Genomic DNA, 21,172 nt, shown 5'->3' with positions numbered 1-21,172 from the left:
GTAATACATGACAGCAATGGATTAGAGTCCAAGCACAAACTCAATGAATGTGTGACCTAACAAAAATGTTCCCATAGAAAGTACACCCTTTTCTGATCAGTAAGATAAAAGATAGCCTGATAAGATATCCAGCTAGTAAAATAAGTAAAAATTCAGTGGCATCCCAAGCACTGCTGTTGAACTGTGAATAAAGACAAATATTTCTGTATGTGTTGAATAGGTACTACATTCTTTTCCCTTCTAGAATCTGAATTATGTGCCACAAACGAAAACTACAAAGAACTGCACGAATATCACAGTGCAATGGAATTTCAGGGTAAGGAATTATCTGTCGTTTTACTATACAAAAATCAATATGTGAACAGAAAATTCGAGCTTAAATGAGTTAGTTATTTGAGCTACTAAAACTGAATCACCCTTTTCAATGCTTGAGGAAGTGATAAGATGTACACACACCCACATACATATTCTGACCTGCAGTTGCAAATAACATCCCTTTGTGAGTGAATGAAGGCCAGAGCAGCTAATCAAAGTCTCTTTTATAAATTTTGTGGAACAAGTACCACCTAAAAATGTCAATGCAACCAACAAAAGTTAAATGCATTGCAGTTACATTCATAAGACACACTGCAGCCTGTATCATTTCTTAGTTGTCAACAGTTGATTATTTTGCTACAAAAATCACTAATCTGTTATAAAATTCAAAACCATTCAAATAAAGATCCGAGATGTATTCTTTAATATATAAATGAAAGCCTATATTTCTCTTTCTCCCTCTCTATTCTACAGCATGCTGTAACATTTCCTTAATAAAACAAATGTTACTCGCACTGTCTCATCACCGACATATGCAACTGTTTACAAGAGTTGCTTCAGCAATGTAAGTGAAATAGTATTCCATACATTACAACTAATGTATTCCTAAGTGGTGAAAGCTGACAGAACAAACAGATGCACATTAAGTTTGACCCAGTGCTTCACATCAAATCATCTATCAAATATCTGTAGCATCTAATTTCCCACTAAAATTCAGGACAATACCTGAAATTTTGTTCAAATCTACAACCATTAAGAATTCTGTATGTCTCTCGTATAAAAATTTACAGCTAAAAATGATATGAAAAAAATTTATTCAACTTTGTTGTAAGGTTTCTAGACCTTACAATTACATGATGAGGAAAGCTAAAGTACAATAAAACACCATATAGAAATGTTGAGCAAAAAGATCTTTGTCTTCAGGAAACGGATGAGCAGTTAAGTTATGCTCTCTTCGTACTATGATTTGTCACTGCAGAACTTACTGCTTGATGTATTCCACTGGTTAAACATTTTTGAAGCGAAATTTTTGGCAAAAAATGGATATATTGTTAATTCATTATCCAGTCACAATTGTAAGGCACCCTATGACTGACAAACAAAAATGCAATAAATATCTTTCAGAAGCTTAAGTCATTATAGTCAAATAAAATAATCAAGTAAACTGTAAATTGTTGATGCACACAAACTAGCCTATTTCCAAGATTGTGTAAGAGTGTAAATTTTTGGCTCAATATAACTAACAGTTATAGCTTATTTTATGAAGGTTTAACAATTTATGGGTTCCAAGACCCAAGGGCAGGAACAAGGCCACAATATCTACCACAAAACATAGTTTTGTAGTATGCCTGAGAAATAAAGATGAAAGACAACTATCATTTAAATACTGCAAACTGTACTGCATATAATACTGGTTACTGTTTCTTTCTTTCTTTCTTTCTTCCATCCATGTCACTTAATTATATGAGAAAGTTCTGAGAAAAATTATTATTAGTGAAGTTGCCACAAAATAGTTTCACTCATTGATTCAAGTGGATTGGAAGTAGGGAAACAATTATAACAAATAAGCTAAACAGATGGCATGATTAAGATGCTTTTGAATACACATTAATCTGCAGACTCTCCAAACATATTTGTGACAGAAGTGTGAAATATATGGAAAACCTAATGAAAACTATCTGTGAGGTATAATTCCCAAAACTTTTACTGGTTAGAATGAATTGATAATATTCTAAAATATCTTTTGCAGCTTCTATAATTTAGTTATGGTGTATCTTGTCTAAAGCAGTCTTAAAACAATTATTATGAACACTGAAAATTAATCAATATCAAGTAATAATGCAATATGAAGGAAATGGGGAGAAGGAAATAAAGAGCAATATAAATTATAAATAATCCGTTATTGTATTAATCACGCACCAAGCTTTTAGCAAATTTTCAGCAGCTGGTGAAGAACTAACATATTTTTGCTGCAATGTACAGGAGCACACAGCAACAAAAAACTGTAGGGAAGTATTAAGTACTTGGATAATTCACAGGAGATCAGAACTGCAATGGTCTGTCCAAATAAAATTGTTTCAGATGTACAAAAATAATCATAATCAAGACATTCTACAATTACATGATAACTAGCAGAAACATGACACAATATGTGCTGGACTTGAAATCCTATAAAAATCCCTTCCTTGTGATCAAAAGATGCAACAGATACACATCAAAGGAGCCAGAATGAGTTATTCCTAATCCTTGATGCTAATAGTCACCTCAAAAGCTTCAGAGTCAGTGAACCAAAAGCTACAAATTGATACAAAAATGCAGAAACTGCCAAAAACAGATGAGTGTACAACACACTGTAAGAGAGAACCGATGTTCCTGATCAATGCTCAGCAGATACACAGGAAGATGCATCAGTGATGTGGGAAAATAAAGACTGGAATGAAAAATGGTTTACCCTGGTAGTATGTGACAATGTTATGTGATGAACTGCAATAAGTATTTATCGGACTGTTCACCACACTTTGATAAAATTTTCTTTCTCACTCAAGAAGCACCTCCCCATCAACTATATTACAGCTTCTTATAACATATACTATCACCCATAGTCAGTCTCCCTTTCTTTCATGTTCATCATTAACTCATAATCAAACTAATCAATTTCTCTGTTGGCTATAATGCCTACATACCCCCCATCACTCTGTAATTCTCTGTCCCTATTTTTTTAAGTGTGTGCTAGTTTCTGGGTTTCAATTTGGGTTTACTTTGGTCCCTTTCTATCTTCCCTTTATATTTGTCCTTTCCAATTTCTTATTTTCTCAGGGTGTTCTCTGCACTCCTGAAATATTTTTTTCAGCAACAAAGCCTCAAGGAAATTAAAGCACAAACACACAATAAGTCAATCACCAACTTCTGTCTATCAGTCTGCCACTTGATGCCTGTGTCTTTTTTCGCTGCAAATTTAACATGGAAAGAGCACACATACTAAAAGATTTAGAAAAATGAGGAAATTAAAGTATGAGACAAAAAGTTTACTTGAACAACATTATCTACTTAGGAACTTATCAAAAATAATGTTTCACACAGCAATATGGAATATCCAATTACAAAAACTCCATATTGTATCTTTTTTTATTTTCCGATAACTAAAATTTACTGTTGGGTTCCTTCACCTATCCGGTCTGTTTTTGCAATTTGCAAAGGTAGACTTTAAAATAAGTTGCTGACTGAAAGACTGTCTCAAATGCAAGGTAATATTTATTAAGTTAATGACAGTTGAAAGTTTTGCAACTGATTGACACCATCGTATCTGAAAACTTTTAAGCAAAACTTTTGATAAAATGAAATCCAAGCATTTTTGTCTGCTTTCATTTTAATTAAATTTGACTAAAGAGATTCAGTATACTTAAGCAGTATCGCAGCACAGTGGTATGTGTGGTTTATCATACTTCAAACTGTTTGCAAGTATTAACAGTATCTCCTTTTCCCATAGTCCCAATCTCAAATTATTGTACTTCATTTATGCGTGATAATTTTATTCTGAATCACAGAACAATATGTCATCTCAACATACAGGAATGGCACAAATTTGCATACTATCCAATCAAATAATGACCAAAGACACAACAACCAGCAGTTTCAGCACATATGCCAAGTAAAATATTTGTATCATCTTCATCCCTCATAAAAGTTAGGAACATTTCTTCATAGTTTCTTTGGAGCATAAACCTAGATGAAAGCTTATCATTCTACACAACATGTCTAAGAAACAAACTGGCCAGTAATTGCAGTTGATTTGAATATAACTACAAAATTATATGGAATTATTTTATAAGGATTAGAACCACTTCAAAGCAACTACAAAAAGTACCATTTACAACAATGAACATTTGTGACAAGTTGAAGTGGTGTAGCACACTGGGATGTATAACACGAACTGTTCTGAAGAGTGATAGCTTGTCATTTCATTCATATTTACCATTGCAGAGATGGTGCATGAAATAATACAAAGCAGCACTTCAATCCCTAAGCAAATTTTAAGTAAGCATTCTTGACTCCTTTACAGACTTTTAAATAGATACTAATAATTGCTCTGGCTTCCTCTTGCAGCACAAAATTAATTTCTGAACAAAGTCACGAGAACTGTGTCGTTACTGTTGATACTGGCACTGCCACAGGTTCATAATTTGCCATGATAGCTAAAATTGAAATATAAACATGTTTCTTGCTTTTAAGAATCTCAGTAGTATATTTTACAGGTCTGTAAATATAGACTCTAAATGTATATTCATGGTGTGGCCTTTGCATTATTTCAGTTGTAACATCACATCTAATAAAAGTTATGTCTTCTCACAAAACACCAAACACCAAGACAAAACAATTATCTTCCCCTATTAATATGTTTGTGTTCCTGTGGCTGAGGCATTCATGGCACTATCAATGACGTGTTCAGAGAGACCAATGATTATCTTGCATCAAATGTAGGCTCCATTTCTGCTCTTATTGCATATTGCATATTCTTTGATGTTTTACACTCCCACTCCCTCCTCTCAAGATTTGTATGTTCTTCAAATTTTCTTTCATTCTTTGTCATATCCCACACCATACCGAAAATACTATTTTTGTGCAACTTTTTTCTTCATGCAATTCACACTTCACAGTCATTTTTTGTAAACAACAAGAAAATAACTGACACTGTCTCTTTGCCAATTTTCCAGTTACTAAAGTAGCAAGAAAATATTTCATGCTTAATTCCACGCAATTTCCACTGCCAACTACTGCAATTCAGGAAGACTTTTCACATCTAACCAAATATTATGGATTACACCCACTTTCTTCAACACGATCGATACAAGTTATGCAGCAAAGTGGATGGTTTCTTCTACTAGATATCCTGAGTACCTAGCACCCTAAGCTTTAAAAATTCCTCCCCATTTCAGCATTCCTTGTTATACAGCAAGTACGTTTTCTCACGATACCAGCTTCCTTGACTGATACAATGCACAATTGTAGCAAAACTCTGATATTCACAAAATTTTCACAATGAAAGTGATTGTGTACACTCCCCATATGAAGAGCAATTTCAAAAGCAGGTTAATAAAAAACTGCTAGTAAAAGTTGAACATTCAATAAAATTAAACAATTAACATGGGACTACTTAAATTATTGCTAATTGGAATCCAGTTGGACATTTTGAACCTTTTGCTTTACATTTGTAATTCACACTACAGTTTGTAGTCTTGTGTAGCTAAAGGCAGCACCACATTTTGACAAACATGTCACAACATAAGATAATAATCACTACCTGATGAAGCATTAAAAAAAAAAAAAAAAACACAGTTACTTATTTGTCCTGCAGGAGAAAAGGGAGTAAACAGTACACCAAAAGGTGAAATTGTACAGTTATGTTGAATGGTTCAGCATAAAAGCCATTTATAATGGAATATAAAATTCTGATAATATAACAATCAACTACAAAAGGGTGAAAACTTTTATGTACAGTCTCATTTTAACTCTTGTTTTTAAACATTGAGGAACATCAACGAATACAACAAGAAAATGAAAGTTCAAAATTCTGATGGATTTTGTGTATATATATACAAATCCTCATCATCCGACATACACGCAGATACTATTTACACTGCTAAAATTTGTAATTATGTATACTAGAAGATATTTGGAATTTAATATAAATTCCTTTAAAAATTCCTATCAAGAAACCACATTCTCCAACAAAATTTCAACATTGGAACTATCCTATGAAGCCTCAAAGATTAGATAAATCAGAAAGGAACACCAAATAACAGCTTCTCTAACTTGACTTCATATGATAAGAAGCTCTACATATCAGTCATTCAGTCATTGGCTCAACTTCAAGCACTGCATGGAGTAAAGGTACAAAGTACAATGTCTGAAAATGATGTGTACCATACATATTTTGAGTGCTGATTTTCTTTTGGTCAAACCGATGACTGCTTTGGCACATACGGTTTGATGTCTGTTGTTTGGGTAGATGCAGACAGTGTATGTGTTTCTGTTTTTTTATCTTCAGCAACATTCACAAGATCCACACCTGGCTGAGCATTGGATGACACTTCAACAATGTGGCCATCTCTCACTTCCAGATCTACTGTTACTCTGTGTCTCTTTTTTGTCTGAGATTTCTTTCGTTTTGGAGCTCTTGTGGCTCTTTCAGTAGTTTTTGGAGCATCTATTGATGAGGATGTGTCTCCATCACTTGGAGGACTCTTTGCACTGGAGTAATAAGAATATGTTTTCATTCTAGATGGTATCTTTACAACATCAGATGATGCTGGAGCACCTTTTTCTACTAGTGTTGTCTGAATTGACGTACTTCTCTCTGAGAGAGACTGACTTGATAAACTGGTATCATCTAAAAATATCTGGACCTTATTATTACCATCAACAGTAGGCAAACTACCTGACATAGCTCTTTCACCAAGTACTGAACTGTCTATAGAACTACTGCTTGCTGTTGAATAATGTGGAGCACATTTATTCTGGACACTCTTCGTTGGCTTTTCAGGGGAAGTTAAGGGTACAGACATATCATCCATTGATGTATCTACATTTGTAAGGCTTTTTGATGAATAATATGTCTGACATCTGGATCCCGATGGTGTTTTACTTAACCTGTTTGGGCTTGTATCATCCAGACATGTATCACTTTTAGCTCCAGAGTAGAATGATGGACTTCTTATTCGAGATTTGTTAAAGTTTTGTTCTGAATTTGTGGCACCGGCAAGATCATCCATTGATGTGTCATCACTTTTTGCACTAGAATAATGTATTTGGCATTGAGGACGCACAGTGCCTTGACTACTTGACCATTCAGACAGAGAAAGACCCATTGATGTGTCTTCACTCAATGAGCTGCCAGCACAATAATAAGACGGGCACTTTGGTTTTACAGCTACCTTAACAGTACCATCCAATGTAGTGGCTGATGATGAAAGACATTCATCACCAAGGCCCGACATAAATTCATCGTCATCATCATGAAGTGTATGATTTTCATCTGTAGAGCTCTCATCTCCAGCAGTAGGATCTGTTGAATCTAATACAGTCACTTTACAAGCTTCTTCTGGATGAATTTCCATAAAAAATGTTTCAACATGACTAACAACAGGAGTCTCAAATACAGAAGATGAAGTTGGTGGAGATGGCCAATCCTCATCTGATATCTTCTGGGTTTGCGGGACAGGTACATTTTTTTCTTCAGCTTCTGCTGCAATTCCTGTTGATGAGACAGCCTCAACATTCTTAGGAGTTGGGTCGGCAGGAACAGGAGGAGTCTCTGTCTTTCCCTGCGCATCGTCAGACTGGAGTGCTCCACCTGTTCCAGATGGCGGATCTGAGGAGAGACTAGGCTGGCGATCACTGGAAAGCAGAGATTCATCATCAACAGAGGGTGAATGGGAGGAAGGTTTGGTTGAGTCATCCTCTAAATCAGACCGCTCCTGTTCCGATGTTGTACTACGTTCACTTATTCGAGACAGTGTGCGAGAAAGAGAAAATGTAGCAGCACCGTATCCACCTACTATCATATCGGCCCCTGTCAGCCCACAAGGGTATCCAAAACCACTGGGGAAATCAATTAGATCATCACGAAAGGTATCATCACGATGATTGTTTGAAGTACTTGAGGTTTCCTCCTCATCAGCCAAATGTGCTGCATCATCCTGTGGGAAAAAACCATCTTCGAGACTGGAACTCCCACTACTTTCAAGAGGAAATGGTCGCCAGTGTGCAACAGCAGCCATTTCTGCACGTGGTGCCATGGCTAAGGACGAAGATGTTGTTGAGCCCTCTTCTTCTGAACGAGTTCTCTCCATTATATTTCTATCATCTCTTGGAGATTCTGAAGACTCTTCATCCTTTCTGTATGGTTCTTCTGCTGCTGATTCAATTTTCTCATCCTCAGATGGTCCTAATTTTTCATCACATCCACTATCGTCTGTTGTTGAAACAGGTACATCCGGAACAACCCTATCACCTGACGTATCTTCGAGGTCCTTCACTGCATCTGCCTTTAAAGTTTCATCTAAACTCTCAGTTTTTGATATTTGGTCAGTTTTTGCCTCCTCCTCTGAACTTCGTGGTAGTTCAATATCTGCATATTCTTCAAAGGACGCTGTTGGGATGGCATTGCTGTCTGCTACGTTCAGACTCCCTCTTTCTCTTAAAATTGGTGGTGTTAAATTGTCGTAGTCACTGCAGACATCTGGGCTCTCCAGGCTCTTTTCAACTAGTTTATATGCTTCTTTAAACTCCAAAACTAGGTCTTCCTTTGGTATTGGTCTAGCAGATGCTGACTCATGTTGTTCATCTGAAATAATCCATAGCTCTGGGCCTGGATCTTCATCAAGTGATTCAACAGCACTTTCCTCACTTCCATCTGCATACAGGAGGTGGGAAAAATCTTTTTTTAGAGATTTTCCCATGTCTAGCTTTTGTTCATGTCTATATAATTCATTAGCTACAGATGTATCAAAAAATCCTGATGCCTGAGACTGTAAACTGGTTTCTTTTTCTTTGTGCAGTAATTTTCTTTTATCTCGTACTGGTTTTTCAGGGCTTAATACATCTGGAACTACCCTTTCCTTGTCTGGTGACAAGCCATACTCTGTCTTTGGCACTTCTAGTGACCTTGATGAGCTTTCCAGTTTGTGTTTAGCCTCTTTTTTCTCCTGAGACCATGACTTGGTAGCTAATAGTTTGCGCGGAGATGTACGTTTTACACCATCCCCATCAGCATTTGGGGGTGATATAATTAAAATCTCCCTTTCAGGTGATTTTTCAAGCACCTCTTTAATTTTTTCTTCAAGGGACTTCGCCTTTCTGTATTCTGGCAGTTTATCAGACTGAAGGGACTTACTGCTGGAAAAACTTTCACTTTTTGCATGTTCTTTTTCCTTCAATAGTAATAACCTCTCTTTAGGACTAGGTATGTCTATTGCTTTAGAAGGTTCAAGTTTAGGAACTGCTGTTGACTTTATTGGTTGGCCAACACTGCTAATTTTGTTCATTCCTGCAGTGGCTTGTTTGGTTTGAATAATGTTTGGTGACTTGCCTGAGACTCCTGGGCTGGCTTTACTTACTGCACTGACTCCAAGTTTTATACCTGATGTACCTACAGGCTTTCCTGAAACAGGGCTTCCTGCAGGTTTTGTTGTGGGTTGAGGAGATCTATCTCGTTTATGTGATTTTGTGTCTGTTCTCAATGTGGATGGGGCTTGCTTAACCAGGACTTTATCAGGTTTTGGAGGAAGACATGGTTTGGAAATTGCCACTGTACTTGAAGGTGGAAGACTTCGATGTTGAGGCTGTAAAAGAGTAGGTCTGGAAGGAACATTGCTTCCAACAGAAGCACTCTTATTAAGTGGTTTTGATGCATCCACTTGTCCATTACTATCAACAGTATCATCTTTACTGGAAAACGAGTCAGCAGGAGGAAGGCGATGAAGTGATACAACAGGTGCATCGAGAGACTTTGCACGCCTTGATGATGATGGAGAATCTGTAGAGCCTAAACTTCGCAATTTGGTAGAAACAGCAGATCCTTCAGACCAGCCCAAACGTGCGCGAGCAAAAAGTACAGGAGATCGATCCCGCCTATGTGCCGATGCTACAGAGCGCCTAGCAGCTTCAGCTAGAGCTGGTGCCCGTTGCCAACCCTGATCAATTGGTCGCCTCACATCAGTTGACAAGAAATCAGGTAAATCGAAAAAACTTGAATCACCTTTCAGAAGTTCCTCAAACGAACTTCCTTGCCTTTTGATGGGGGCAGTTTTCTCCTTACCTGAAACTGAAGCTGTACCTTTATCTTCACCTTCTTTTTTGGCTTGGATCTTTGATTCCTGTCTGAGAGCAGTGCTACTTTTTACAACATCTGCTTCCTTGGCCACAGTATCTGATTCTTTGATGATGACTTCATATAAAGGACTGGTAACAGATTCGGACTGTTGTTTCAGTCCTGGTTTGACTGGGTCACCTAAGGTCATGGATGTGCTAAAGCTAGCTTCAAAAGAGTCCTGGAAGCTCATAGCAGGAATTGTATCATCAACAACTTCCTCAGATGACTGCTTATCTATGGAGGGAACTAACTGATCTGGCTCTGGTTTGCGGGGTGTTACATCAGATTTGGTTCGCCTTACTACAGCTTCCTTTGGATGATGGTGCTGGCTACTTACGTCAGATTTTGCTCGACGTTGGACAAATGCTGCCTGTTGTCTAGATATCTCATACTTTTGTGCAGTCTGTGCAGCTATTATTTTCACAACGTCTTCTTGTACACCAAGATCTTTATCCAAATTTGAACTGAATTTATCTGCTTGCAATAGTTTGTCAGTCTTTGGAATGTTACTAGCAGAAATACTTGCAACAGAATCTTGACTAGAAACTGGAGGCTGATAATGACTTTGAGCAAATGCTGTTCTAAGAGCTTCCTTATGAAAACCTGACCCCTCGCCATATTTTCGACTCTGAGGTAGAATTCCATTCTGAACTTCTGTTTCTGTTCTAGAAATATCTGATTTTGCTCGACGTTGTATTAGTGCTCCACCACTTGTCTTTTCACCAGATATATCAGATTTTGCACGACGATCAGTGAAACGTGCTGCTGTTCTAGGATGTTTGTAAGAAGAATCAAAACTTTTGTTGCTTGAGGTGGTGTGCTCTCTTTGCTTGGGTGTAAGTTCTTTCTTAAGACTGATGCCCGATCTAACCAAGTCTACATGTGCTGCCTCAAGCATTTCAACACTTAGGTCAGGAACTAAGCTATCACCCTCATCCCTCTGCCTTGCAACATCTGATTTGGTACGGCGCTGTACAAACACAGAGCTTATAGATTCTCGTTTCTGAGTTGAAACATCTGAAGCTGCTCTGCGAGGTGCAAAAGGGGAGCCAGATACCTCTTTTGGTTTTGGCATAAGCCCCAATTTCCCTCGACCTGGAAGAATGGCACCTACTAGTTTCTCTTGCATACTATTCACTTCTGATCGAAAGTCTCTATCAAATGATAATGCAGGAGAAAAAGTTTTGTCTTTTTCCATTATCTCTGGGGAAAATTTTAGCTCATCTGTTTTCTGCTGTGTATCACTACTTACCTGTTTCAACAAACTGCCACTAGTATCTGTGTTAGATGGCATATGGCTGAAACTACTGGTGCTTGTCTCGGGACTGCTGGGAAGTGTTGGTACAATTGCTACTTCATCACAGCTGTCTGTGCTAACATTAGCTGATGACTTTTCTAATAATTTAGATTTGTCTTCAACATGAGTTATGGAAGTTTTATTTGAAAAATCTTGACCTGGAGAGTGAATTTGTTTAGAGATATCACACTCTGGCCTGACTGAAGTAGGCAATGTACCAGCTGGTAGCCCATTTTGACTTGTGGCTGTGCCATTCATGGGATGAAGTTTGTGTAGAACATAGGGAATAGTAAATTCGGAAGATTCAATTTCTCTATTTTTTAAGTTTTCCTCTTCATCACCACCAAAATCTGTGCTGTCAGCAAGAGTAAGATCAATAGATTTCTGATGTGTCAATGCCCAGCGTTTACCACGATTAGCCATCTGTTTACTAACTTCATGGGAATCACTTTTCACTCTTTCTACAGGAGCACGATGAATAGTATCCTTAACCAAATTACCCTTTTCTCTGACATCTATTATTAATTCTTTCTCATACTTTTCATGATAATCCACGGAAAGAGTTTGTGCTTGTCTTTCTGCATTTTTCAGATTTTCTCTCAAATCTTTATTTGAGAGACCATCTATCAACAGTTCTTTTTTAGTATCAATATTTATGGGAATTATGTCATCAAATTGCTTGGTCTTTTCTACATTTTCAGAAATATCTAAATTAATGGCAGGTTTGATTTTAGATTCCTCCTCATTTAACTGTGGCATCAGAGGAGTTTCAGAAATAATTTCTACAGCTGGCACATCACTTTTGACACCTAAAATGCTGATTTCCTTGCCATTGACAATATTTGTACTAGTAAATGTAGGTTTAACAGGAACTGTGTCAACAATCGATTTATCAAGTGCAGAAGTATCGTTAACAGTAAGATCATCAGTGTCCATTTGGAATATCTCTGGGCTCCGAGAACTGTCTCTTGCATTAGTGTCTGGTGCACTTTCATCCAGGGGTAAATTGTCCCCACCTGAATCAATGCTCCCAGATCTACTTCCGGCATAACTCTTTATTTTGGATCTACAAGTGATACCATCTAATTCTGCCTCATCTTCTGCATCATCATCTTCATCTTGCTCTCGTTCCAGAAGTTCATACGAATCATGAGAGAGATCGTCGTGGGACAAAACAATTTCTTCTTGTGATCCAGTATCAGCTGTACCCAATAATATACATTCACTCCCTCCTTCAATCATTCCTGGCTCCTCCCCACCTCCACTTTCCGTTGAAAGACTTGAAGTAGTGCCGGGGTAGCTGCTGGAATAAATACGTGTATCAGGAGTAACGGCATCAGGTCCTCTGTCAACAGATCCCATCTTGCTACCAGCAGCACTGTAACAGGTGCGCCGGCTGTCATCATAACGGGTGATTGGGGCATCTAACAGTCTTTCTTGTCTGTAAAAAGACTCATAATAGCCTCTTCCGGAGCTCGAATGATCATCTGGCAGATTTCGGCAGCTTGAACTTCGCTGCCATTCGTGACGACCGGTGGAATGAGTTATTACCAGTTCCCCACTCTTAATGTTAGTGTTAGTAGCACTGGAGGTAGTTGGAATGTTAGAGGGAGGATGGACTGTACGAACAGTAAACGTAGTTTGGGTTGGAGAAGCAGTAGTGAGAAGATGATTGGCTGTTTTCTGACCTGTGTTCGGGTGACGGTAAGGGCTCTGCGGATGTGGCTGCTGCCGTGCGTTCACAAACTCTTGTTCTTCGTCGTCCGTAGCATTCTGCTGGCCTGGGGTCCTGGGGTAAAAATGCTGGGGACTGGAAGTAACTGATGTCCCTGGCGATAGGGAAGTGGTGAGAGGTGGTGAGGGCGTCAGGGTGGGAGCAATAACAAAGTCGCGTGTGTCGAAGTCGTGGATATCGGCTGTATGTGTCGGTGATGAAGTCGCTGTCATACTCGGTGTCCTGCGGCGGGGATCTGTCGACCCCAGCGTCATCGATCCGCAAGACAGAGACGCTGGAGTGCCGGCTGAAACAGTAACAATAATGAAACTCCTTTTATTTTTCCATTCATTTAAATCAATGCAGAAAGCAGTATGAAGACAAGCACAAACACAAAAATTGTGAAAAACTGATCCACATGTTACGTACAATAAATGATGAATAAATTCGATAGTTCTATGTCTACTGTAGATTCAGAATATATAGGCACTGTCAGTTGGAGGTCCCTGAAGTAAATGCTGATAGTCTTTACTGTAGATTCAAAATATATAGCCACTGTCAGTTGGAGGTCCATGAAGCAAATGCTGATAGTTTCTTATGTACCCATGCAGGTGTGACACTTCCATTCCAAGAATGATATCAGCAAATAGTTGATAAATTTAATTTCAAAATAACAAAGAGCAAGCCACAACTGATGCATGAGGTTTGTTTAAATAAAATATACTTGTGTCGGAGACGTCACAGATAACTTTACTGACAAAGAAAGAATACAGCAATTGAGAAGTGCAATAATGAGGCATACACATAATTACCCTCATTGTTCCAGCAACTTTCCCAGCATGGTACAAGTTTTTCTATACTTTTCTTGAAGAATGATGAGGGCAGACAAAGCTAACTTTCCACAGTACCACATATCACTTGATCATAAATAATGCCCTGACCTTCCTGTGCCACATATGTGGTAATCAGAAGGCAATATACCCAGACTGTAATGTGGGTGAGGAATGCAGGCGTTCCATGTCGCATTCGTAGTTAACGTTAGCAAAATCGGACCTCATGACTGTTTGGCTGGCCACTTGCTTCTAATGGCCCTTTAAAGGTTCTGTGAAGTGTTCCAATAGCATTGGGTATTGAGCAACGATTATGGTCCCATTAGACATCCACTCCAGCACTAATTATCCTTGGATATCAAAGAACAAGCTCAGCACAACCTTTCTAGCCACGACAGGTGCCTGGACCTTCTTCAACTTGATGAAAAAATGACTTCATTCTGTTTGGAAAAGATGATAGCATGTTTCCTACATAGCCACAATTTGCTAGAAGAATGCCCTCCTGTTCTTTTGTATTGGACCATGCATTCCAGGCACTTTCCTATGCCCAAGCCTTGGTCTTCATTGTGAAAATATCAGACTCTCCATGCAACGCAAATTTTCTGTTATACGGCAATTCTCCCTTGCCAAAATGCCAATATGAGAAACTGTTTCCACATCAATTACAGGCTACTGTACAGGTTGTCATACACTGTTTGCTACTATGAAACTGGGCATATCACTTGAACACAGTGCTACATTTGAAGCACACTTCCCTATACAAGGTTTGTATCCAATAATAAATGTCACTTTCTTCCAACAAAATATTAAAAATGCCACACTACACTTTCTTGGATGTATACAATACACTTCTTCTGTTACAAATGGTTACTGTGTGTACATAGCACAGTTGTCCATGGAAATTCAAATTTTCTGCACAGATACAACAGATTACCAGTTTCACTACCCAACCATTTTGCAGATGAATGGCAAATAATATTCTTGGTGTTACAGGCATTGTCAGTGTTTCACTTGAACAATGCTTACAATTTGGATGCCTGATTAGCAATATTCGAGCACAGTATCAGCAATAAATACATTAGAACCCACCAAACCCAACAATTTACCTCAGTGAGTAAATGTGTTTCTAGAATGTAAGTGTCGGGGTGCAGGCAGCCCTTGCGATGCAAACTGAGGAGCTACTTGATTGAGAAGTAGCGGCTCTGGTCTTGGAAACTGACATATGGCCGGGAGAGCACTGTGCTGACCACATGCCCCTCCATGTCAGCATCCAGTGACACCTGTGGGCTGAGGATGACATGGTGGCCAGTCGGTACCGTTGTGCCTTCATGGCCTGTTTGGGCGGAGTTGAGTTGAGAATATAAATGTTCCCTTTCATTACATCATCGGTTCCTTTCTAAAATTCTGCTACTTTAATTTATGCTCTCTTCTTGACTGAATAAGTGAAAGGGGAAACTTCTAATCAAGTATTATTATTGTTGTTGTTGTTTCACATTTGTTAACAGCAATGGACATATTTTCTGTTCCCACTTACATATACACCAGTAAGTTACAGTACGAAAGTTGCATTAAATCTGTCATTAATTACAGAAAAATTTTCTGGAGAAAGTGAAGTAACATTTCTGGAGTACTGACGAGATAGAACAAAATTAAGTTTCGAATTTCTTATAAAATAAACACGATTCCTGGAAAAATTTCCATTTCCAAAGTAGTTAAAACACTCAAAAATTTAGCGAGAGAGGTGGTGCAGTGGCTAGCACACTGGACTCGCATTCAGGAGGACAACGATTCAATCCCGCGTCCGGCCATCCTGATTTAGGTTTTCCGTGATTTCCCTCAATCGCTCCAGGCAAATGCCAGGATGGTTCCTTTGAAAGGGCACGGCGGACTTCCCTTCCCTGTCCTTCCCTAATCCGATGAGACCGATGACCTCGCTGTCTGGTCTCCTTCCCCAAACAACCCAACCCAACTCAAAAATTTTGCGAACAGACTGCTGTATGATCTAGATGAAGTCCCATTACCATTACTCTGTGGAAACATTCAAAAATGATTTTTAATGTACATTTAATCCTTTTTCTTGTAATGGTGTAAGAGGGACTGATCAGTGCATTACCAACCCTTCATCCCTTCCAATAGATAAAGAATGGTAGTCTTTCTATCAACATTCATTCATGCTGATTAATTTTGTGCCTCTAAGTAAATAGAATACAGTTTGTCATAGTTTTGTGTATGTTATATTGCAAACGAATGTCTATTTCCATGAGAAATATATTCCAGAGCACGGATAAAAATTATAAAGTATGAACCAATAATTTTGCATGAAATAATGGCGACATTTATTCTTTAGACATAATGTTCTAGTCTGAAATCTGAGATAAGCTAATCAAAATCTCTTAAAATACCAATAAGGATTTTTTCTTCTGGTATCCAGCTCCATGAAAGTTGAATGCTTGCTGGAGGTAATGGACCTAGATGGCCATTAGAGGACACAGTCCTGCCACAGCATTGCGCTCATAATGTGAGTGCACCACACGTCTCGCCATGTGAATACGCTGGCCAATTGTGGTCCTCATGTCTAATGTAAATATGGCCATCCAGGGAACTGTCAGTCAGCTCTGTACTTTCCTCTGTTATTGTGCGTTATTATAATCGCTGTACTACGGACTATTGGATAACAATCTCACTTAGCGCTTGGTCTTTCTCTCTGGTAGTGATTCAGATTATCTCTCTCTTTGCTATTGGGCTGTTGACATCATCGTGATGATGGTTTCCACTTTGCATTTCACTGATGTGATGCTTTGGTATTGTCATTGTCTGTGTCTTGTCCACCGTCTGTCAACCATGTTTAGTTCAGCTACAGCTTGGTGTTGTGTTCCCTTCTGCAGGCATGACAGCTCTACAGAAGTTGTTAAGCAATGAATTCCAAATAATAAGATTTTTCCACAGAACACTAAGGAATGTCACAGTCTTCCTCTGTTCATATTCGGCAAGTTCAGACACACAATATGGACAAACTCTTGTGTTGCTGCAAACAGTTTTGCAACAGCTAATTAGTGAGAGAGAAGTGATATTGCAATGGAAGGAAGAGGAGCAGTGAGTAGTTATGTAGAACAATATTATTGAAAGGCCATTAGGTGAGTCAGTGCCTCAAGAACATGTCTCTTGAGTTGCAGAAGAGTGACCAAATTTCCACGGTTCAGGTACTTTCAGAGGAGCTCCAAAGATATCTTCTTCTCAGCATGATCTTTTAAATGAATCATAGCCATGAATTGCTGCTTTACTAGAGAAGAAGTATTGAAGAGTGTTGAACGCCAAGATAAATGCGTCCTTAGGTCAGTCTGTGCTGGTCATTCACATCAATCTGCAACACTAAGGAACAGATGACAAATGATCAAAAATTTCATGGGTGTTTGTAAATAGTACTGTTGTTCACAATAAGCCTTGTCATTTTTATTACAATGGTTCAACCATAACACAAAATAACAAATCCAAATCCGAATATTTTGATATACTTCTCAGAATGTGAAATGGCTGCTAATGATGACTGTCAGTCATGGCTCCACAAACAGATTTTAAATGGAATTTTTGTCTGTTCCGCATGTAATGGAATTTCCTGCCTTATTCAGCTACATTTAAAATCAGACTGACTAGTATGTTCATATACCCAGTTTAAGGATCTAAAACCTCCAAATCCTTGGTCAGTCCTGAACTTCCCACTATCCTGATGAAATCTAATGGAAGCTGCAGCATTTATGCATATACACCACTGGCCATTAAAATTGCTACATCAAGAAGAAATGCAGATGATAAACGGGTTTTCATTGGACAAATATATTATACTAGAATTGACATGTGATTACATTTTCACGCAATTTGGGTGCATAGATACTGAGAAATCAATACCCAGAAAAACCACCTCTGGCCATAATAAGAGCCTTGATACGCCTGGGCACTGAGTCAAACAGAGCTTGGATGGCACGTACAGGTACAGCTGCCCATGCAGCTTCAACACGATACCGCAGTTCATCAAGAGTAGTGACTAGCATATGGTGACGAGCCAGTTGCTCGACCACCATTGACCAGACGATTTCAATTGGTGAGAGATCTGGAGAATATGCTGGCCAGGGCAGCAGACGAAAATTTTCTGTATCCAGAAAGGCCCGTACAGGACCTGCAACATGCGGTTGTGCATTATCCTGCTGAAATGTAGGGTTTCGCAGATATCGAATGAAGGGTAGAGCCACGGGTTGTAATACATCTGAAATGTAACGTCCACTGTTCAAAGTACAGTCAATGCGAACAAGAGGTGACTGTGACGTGTAACCAATGGCACTCCATACCATCACGCCGGGTGATACGCCAGTATGGCGATGACGAATACATGCTTCCAATGTGCGTTCACTGCGATGTCGCCAAACACTGATGCGCCAATCATGATGCTGTAAACAGGAACCTGGATTCATCCAAAAAAATGACGTTTTGCCATTTGTGCACCCAAGTTCATCATTGAGTACATCATCACAGGCATTCCTGTCTGTGATGCAGCGTCAAGGGTAACCGCAGCCATGGTCTCCGAACTGACTGTCCATGCTGCTGCAAACATTGTCGAACTGTTCGTGCAGATGGTTGTTGTCTTGTAAACATCCCCATCTGTTGACTCAGGGATCCAGACATGGCTGCACGATCCGTTACAGCCATGCGGATAAGATGCCTGTCATCTCGCCTGCTAGTGATACAAGGCTGTTGGGATCCAGCACGGCATTCCTTATTACCCTCCTGAACCCACCGATTCCATATTCTGCTAACAGTCATTGGATCTCGACCAAAGCGAGCAGCAATGTCACTATACGATAAACTGCAATCACAATAGCTACAATCCGACATTTATCAAAGTCGGAAACGTGATGGTACGCATTTCTCCTCCTTACACCAGGCATCACAACAATGTTCCACCAGGCAACACCGGTCAACTGCTGTTTGTGTATGAGATATCGGTTGGAAACTTTCCTCATGTCAACACATTGTAGGTGTCGCCACCAGCGCCAACCTTGTGTGAATGCTCTGAAAAGCTAATCATTTGCATATCACAGCATCTTCTTCTTGTTGGTTAAATTTCGCGTCTGCAGCACGTCATCTTTGTGGTGTAACAATTTTAATGGCCAGTAGTGTATTATTTACATACTAGCACAGGTTTCACTTCACAAGATTTTTTAGAACAGATTTTATGAAAACAGCTTTGAAAGCTTTGTCAAAATGATTTAATACCAGACAATGTAATAACTGTCACTCACTGCTCAGACTCTTAATTTTGTTAACGACTTGTAATGGCATCAATGTGCTATAAGCACCTCAGCTTGTTCCTGTTTTGCATTTAAATCCATTTTTTAAACATATATTGCTGTTAATAATTTTAGAGAATATCTTGTACATTACAGAGAGGAAAGTGAAAGGTCTATAGCTTTTTATGACTTGTCCAACTCCTTTCTATACCACTAAAACAATTATTTTATTCAGAATGAGATTTTCACTCTGCAGCAGAGTGAAAATCTCTTTCTGGAAACATACCCCAGGCTGTGGCTAAGCCATGTCTCTACAATATCCTTTCTTTCAGGAGTGCTAGTTCTGCAAGGTTCGCAGGAGAGCTTCTGTTAAGTTTGGAAGGTAGGAGACGAGGTACTGGCAGAAGTAAAGCTGTGAGGACCGGGCGTGAGTCATGCTTGGGTAGCTCAGTTGGTAGAGCACTTGCCCGCGAAAGGCAAAGGTCCTGAGTTCGAGTCTCGGTCCGACACACAGTTTTAATCTGCCAGGAAGTTAAATTATTTTATTGTTGAACTTGTGATAAATTCTTTTACTCTACAGATATAATGTAAATAATTTTGCAAGTTCATTTTATATTATAACGTTGGTGCATAAATTTGTCATTTTTTTGTTCTGCAAGTTGGTTTTCTGGTTACTATGGTTCTATTTATTGATTATCATCTTTTATTTGCAATTCACTTTCGCTATTTGAGTTAACATAATGTGTCATTTGGAGAAAGTGAACGGAGCTGTATACACTAGAAAAAGAAGTGTCATGTGAAGAAACTGGAACATCCTTCTGTTTGAGTTCAACAGACAGGTGATAGCAGCACAGACAGCCAGAAACATTTTTTCTGTGTATGGGGATAATGTTATTGGACAGAGCATGCCAAGAAAATTGTTCTCTCATTTGAAGGAGGATTGTTTTGACATTAGCGACTCTCCATGTTCAAGAAAACCTTTGCGATTCGATGAAGACTGTTTAAGCACATTAATCCACAATGATCCTTGTCAGTGTACTACAGAATTGGCGAATGTGATGAATTATGATCATTCTACTATCGTGCAACATATGTATGCATTGGTAGAAGTTCAAAAATCACATGTATGGGTACCGCATGCTCTAAGCCAAAATCACAAAAATCAGTGGGTGAACATATGTGTGTCTCTGCTTGCTCATCATCAATTGGTTAGTGAACAATACTGATCAGCCACTGTCATCAATGATGATGATGATGATGATGATAAAAACAACACAAACACCCAGTCCCATTGTTATTTCTGTCTATCAGGTTTGAGACTAGTTCATAATTTGTGAATATTATTTGCCCTATTGCCCTACCTTTATGCAATTGAGTCTGGTACTCAAGATTAATTTTACCGATTACTGTTAGTAGTGAAGCCTTGTGTGGCTTCTCGTTAAATCTTATTTATACATTCTTTTATAAACTTAGGCTGAGTGATCTCAATTTAAAATCAAGCTCTGCACATTGCTACTTGTTCTTTGGCTGAGATTTGCATTTTACTTCATTATTTATGAGCAATGAAATAATATTTTCAGGTCTACATTACACATTGTTTAATAGTAGTTAATTGGCTGTTCTGATTTCCTGTCTTTACAGGTGTTAACTGAACCATTAACGAAATATGTTTTCTGATGCTTGATGTATATTTTTGGGAACATGTCTTAACTAAAATGTTTTTGTCTGTTTTAGTTGCTACTGAAGTCATATTGTGCCTTGTTGAATTTACATGGTGGTATAACCAGTGAGGTCAAGGTTTGCACTATCTTAGCATTTCTAGTTTCAATTTAAAATTAAAATATTAAATATTTATTGGTCATTTCT

The 21,172-nt window shown here is 38.6% G+C and overlaps 1 protein-coding gene across 1 annotated transcript in view; it reads right to left on the bottom strand.

Annotated features, from left to right (window-relative positions):
• The window catches only part of LOC124774947 (FERM, ARHGEF and pleckstrin domain-containing protein 1), a 754,047-nt gene that overhangs the window by 132,729 nt on the left and 600,146 nt on the right, over positions 1 to 21,172 (bottom strand). Inside the window, exon 11 of the mRNA XM_047249656.1 lies at positions 13,172 to 13,504. Coding sequence (XP_047105612.1) covers positions 13,172 to 13,504 — 333 coding nt within the window. The remainder of the gene's footprint in view (positions 1 to 13,171; positions 13,505 to 21,172) is intronic.

This window comes from Schistocerca piceifrons, chromosome 2 (genome assembly GCF_021461385.2).
Source record: "Schistocerca piceifrons isolate TAMUIC-IGC-003096 chromosome 2, iqSchPice1.1, whole genome shotgun sequence".
Taxonomy (NCBI): domain Eukaryota; kingdom Metazoa; phylum Arthropoda; class Insecta; order Orthoptera; family Acrididae; genus Schistocerca; species Schistocerca piceifrons.
This window is presented reverse-complemented; position numbering and strand designations above follow the sequence as displayed.